At 46.0% G+C, this 4,418-nt stretch overlaps 1 protein-coding gene across 1 annotated transcript in view; it reads right to left on the bottom strand.

Annotated features, from left to right (window-relative positions):
* Positions 1-50: 50 nt before the first annotated feature.
* Positions 51-4,418, bottom strand: part of TTF1 (transcription termination factor, RNA polymerase I) — a gene marked incomplete at its 3' end in the record, with an annotated part of 32,817 nt that continues 28,449 nt past the window's right edge. The window contains exon 9 of the mRNA XM_011969551.1: positions 51-136. Coding sequence (XP_011824941.1) covers positions 51-136 — 86 coding nt within the window. The remainder of the gene's footprint in view (positions 137-4,418) is intronic.

Genomic DNA, 4,418 nt, shown 5'->3' with positions numbered 1-4,418 from the left:
GTGGCACCAAATGCCATGTTCTTAGCCATATAAATATTAACAATACTAACCTGGAAAAGTCTTTTTCTGCCAAAATGGAACATAGATAGCTTTCAGCCTAGAAAATTTCGTTTGAACGTAAGATGGAGGAACGTCACTTTAGAAAAGGAAAGAAAAGATAAAAAGCAAGTTAGTTTAAAAATCTATGACTTCAATACAGTGTAGTCAGTACATTGATTCAGGTGAGGTTTATAGCTTTACATAAACATAAGATCATCATACATGTGTGATACAAATATGACACAATGTTTTGTGGAAGACGGAAAGCTATTGTTTATTTGGTTTAAAAAAAACATAAAGGGGAAAAAGAATCAGTAGTACAGAATGGATTCGGTTTAAATTAAAATAACTTGCATCACTAGCCGAGAAGGCAAAGTATAATGCTGGCCAATGTGCTGATGCTTACCTGGTGCTCAGCCCTGCCCGAAGCACCTTAACTGCAGCCATAAATAATCCTCACGACAACTCGAGGAGGGAGCTACCACTCCCTCCCTCGTGCTGGAGAGATGAGGAAACTGAGGCACAGAGCGGTTGCCCAAGTTCACACGGCTAATCAGGGACAGAGCAGAGACTTCAGCAGGTAGTGTGACTCCAGATCCTTCCCTCTTAATCATTACACTCAGGACAACGTATTGGTCACAATTCAAAGATAGATGTTCCCTGATATTTATCTTACAAAGCTAAAAAAAAGCAGATGCTTACGAGGTTTTGGTACGTTTTCAATTTACAATACATTTCAATTTACAATAAGTGGGTCAGAAATTATTCTTTAATTGTTTTTTTTTTTGAGACAGAGTCTCGCTCAGCCCAGGCTGGAGTGCATTGGCGCGATCTTAGCTTACTGCAAGCTCCGCCTCCTGGGTTCACGCCATTCTCCTGCCTCAGCCTCCCGAGTAGCTGGGACTACAGGCGCCGCCACCGTGCCCGGTTGATTTTTTGTATTTTTAGTAGAGATGGGGTTTCACCGTGGTCTCGATCTCCTGACCCTGTGATCCGCCCGCCTCGGCCTTCCAAAGTGCTGGGATTACAGGCGTGAGCCACCGCGCCCGGCCAATTGTTTTTTAAAGTAAAAACCACCAACTTAACTTTTTGGGCACTTTTTCCTAATAAAAGGGGAACATTCAAAAACAACTAATCCAGTAGTTAAAATAATTAGCATGAAGAATTTGATCTGTTAAGTATGTAGAGGTAAAAGGTGATCAGATTCTTCCAACCTCTTCATTACAGTAATCACTAGCTGAGGACGTATGTGCCAGGTACCAGACTATGTCTCTTTCTTGCATTATCTTTTTTTTGCGGGGGGGATGGAGTCTCGCTGTGTCACCCAGGCTGGAGTGCAGAGGCACATTCTCGGTTCACTGCAACCCCTGCCTCCAGGGTTCAAGTCGTTCTCCTGGCTCAGCCTCCTGAGTAGCTGGGAATACAGGTGCCCGCCACCACGCCAGGCTAAATTTTTGTATTTTTAGTAGAGACAGGGTTTCACCATGCTGGCCAGACTGGTCTTGAACTCCTGACTTCAGGTGATCCACCCGCCTTGGCCTCCCAAGTGCTGGGACTCCAGGCGTGAGCCACTGCACCTGGCCCATTATCTCCTTTAGCCCTCCTAATGGCCTATTAAATCATTATGCCGATGAGGAAACAAAAGGCTCAGACAAATAGGTAACCATTGCCCGCAGACTTTAAGTGGAGTCCCTGGACTCTATGCCAAATCTGTCTCACTCTGAAACCCCAGCTCTAAGGCAGCCTGTGCCTTTCCCCTTCCCATAATGCTGTGCGCCCAACATGCTGCAGACCCAAGCCCATGCTTCGAGAAATAACAATAATTGATCTGGACATTTTAAAACTAAGCAAGTGTTACATCTCATTAGGTGGAGATGCTATCCTTAAATCCTGCTTATATCATTCACAAAGAAGTTTTTAAGAATCTGAGGAGACTGAACCTTCAATATAATTTTTACCATTTTGTTATTAAAACTTTGAGAGTATATAGTATTTCAAACAGTATTTGACTAGATGCCACAATCTCTATCTTAGAGTTTTGAGATTTGTAAATCTTTTTTTTTTTTGAGACAGAGTCTCACTCTGTCGCCCATCTTAGCTCACTGCAAGCTCCGCCTCCCGGGTTTATGCCATTCTCCTGCCTCAGCCTCCCTAGTAGCTGGGACTATAGGCGCCCGCCACCTCGCCCGGCTAGTTTTTTGTATTTTTTAGTAGATACGGGGTTTCACCGTATTAGCCAGGATGGTCTCGATCTCCTGACCTCGTGATCCACCCGCCTCGGCCTCCCAAAGTGCTGGGATTACAGGCTTGAGCCACCACGCCCGGCCGAGATTTGTAAATCTTAAATAGATAATCAGTTCACCAGTTACCCCTGGCCTGGATTTCGTGGGGCCCTTTTATTTATTTTTATTTATTTTTTTGAGACGGGGTCTCACTTTGTCACCCAGGCTGGAATGCAGTGGCGTGATCTCGGCTCACTGCAACTTCTGTCTCCCAGGCTCAAGCGATCCTCCCACCTCAGCCTCCAGAGTAGCTGGGACAACAGGCATGTGTCACCACACCCAGCTTAATAATCAGTTTTTAAACATGTAGTTTTACTAAAAACCATAAAAACCCATTTTAATTTTAAAAATCATGTGATTTGAAGAAATGTCACAAAGTATACACAAATTTAATGGGAAAGTTTTTTTTTTTTTGAGACGGAGCCTGGCTCTGTCGCTCAGGCTGGAGTGCAGTGACGCAATCTCGGCTCACTGCAGCCTCCGTCTCCCGGGTTCAATTCTGCCTCAGTCTCCCCACTAGCTGGGATTACCGGTGCCTGCCACCATGCCCATGTTGCATTTTAGTAAAGATGGGGTGATAGCATTTCAACATGTTGGACAGGTTGGTCTCAAACTCCTGACCTCAAGCAATCCACCTGCCTTGGCCTCCCAAAGTGCTGGGATTACAGGCGTGAGCCACCACGCCTGGCCGGAAAGTTGAATTTTTTAAAAGTGGTTTGACATTATAAAGGGCTTTGTCAATGCAAGTTGTTCTCAAGATGGGAGCTGGTGGGGTGCACATCAGCGTCACCTCCTTCAAAGCACCTGGCACCCTCCCTGCTTGGGGCCTATGGTGCTGAAGACTGGGTACCCTGCCCCTCAGATGAGCTAGAAAAGAAAAGGCTTTGGGACCACGGCATGTATCTGTGAATCCTGGCAGGGCCTGGACTGAGTTTCCAATTCTCCACATTCAAGAAGAAAGAGACGGAGTATCCTTTCTTGTTTGGTTATAATCCCAAACCATAAATAACTAACCACGAGAACCAGTTTAAACCCTTCTTTTTTTTTGAGACAGAGTCTCGCTCTGTCGCCCAGGCTGGAGTGCAGTGGCCGGATCTCAGCTCACTGCAAGCTCTGCCTCCCGGGTTTACGTCATTCTCCTGCCTCAGCCTCCCGAGTAGCTGGACTGCAGGGGCCTGCCACCTCGCCCGGCTAGTTTTTTTTTTGTATTTTTTAGTAGAGACGGGGTTTCACCGTGTTAGCCAGGATGGTCTCGATCTCCTGACCTCGTGATCCACCCGTCTCAGCCTCCCAAAGTGCTGGGATTACAGGCTTGAGCCACCGCGCCCGGCCAGTTTAAACCTTTCTTAATGGTTCCACAGAATATTGACTAGAAACAAAACAAAACCTTTCCTAATGGACCAATGGCGACCTCACACCAGTAACCACACTTCTGGAAGTCAGACAGGCTGCAGCAGCCTCACCCCACTGTCTACCTTCCAAAACCAAAGGCCAAGCGATCCCTCAACATCCCTGCATCTGAAAGTCACTGATCCCCGAGCCCCATGATGCTCGACAACACGTAGAGGGCCTGTGTGCTGCAGCCCAGCTCTCCCTTGCTTAGCAAGCAGTTAAGTTCAGATATCGAGAGTGGTGGCCTCTCCAATCACAGGAACTGATTAAAAAGGAAGAGCTGTGTACAGTGAAGGCTCACAGTGAAGGTAAAGAGAGACAGCTTATAAACACAAGAGCCATGTTCAATCTCACTTCACAGATGAGAAATGCAAATGAAAACCACAAGGAAACCGAGAGAAGCTTAAAGAGAAACAGGATCTTTATATAGTCTCAAAATGTCTCCCCACAGCCATTTCTTACCACCAAAGGAAGAACCAGCATTTTTATACAGTGGGGAAAAGAGGCAGATGCTGCCTTAGCCAAATAATCGAAACGAGAATCATGTGCCTCGTGACATAATGCAGTGATAGAAAACATCAGAAATATGCTGTACTCCTGCCCAAAGGACACAGCCTGAATCTCCTCAAGAGGAAATACCAGGCAAGTGTCAACTGCGGACATTCCACAAAACACCTAGTCCGTATTCCTCCAAAATTTCACTAC

This window comes from Mandrillus leucophaeus, unplaced genomic scaffold (assembly GCF_000951045.1).
Source record: "Mandrillus leucophaeus isolate KB7577 unplaced genomic scaffold, Mleu.le_1.0 Scaffold899, whole genome shotgun sequence".
Taxonomy (NCBI): domain Eukaryota; kingdom Metazoa; phylum Chordata; class Mammalia; order Primates; family Cercopithecidae; genus Mandrillus; species Mandrillus leucophaeus.
Note: the sequence above shows the minus strand (reverse complement) of the source record. Positions and strands in the feature narration are given on the sequence as shown.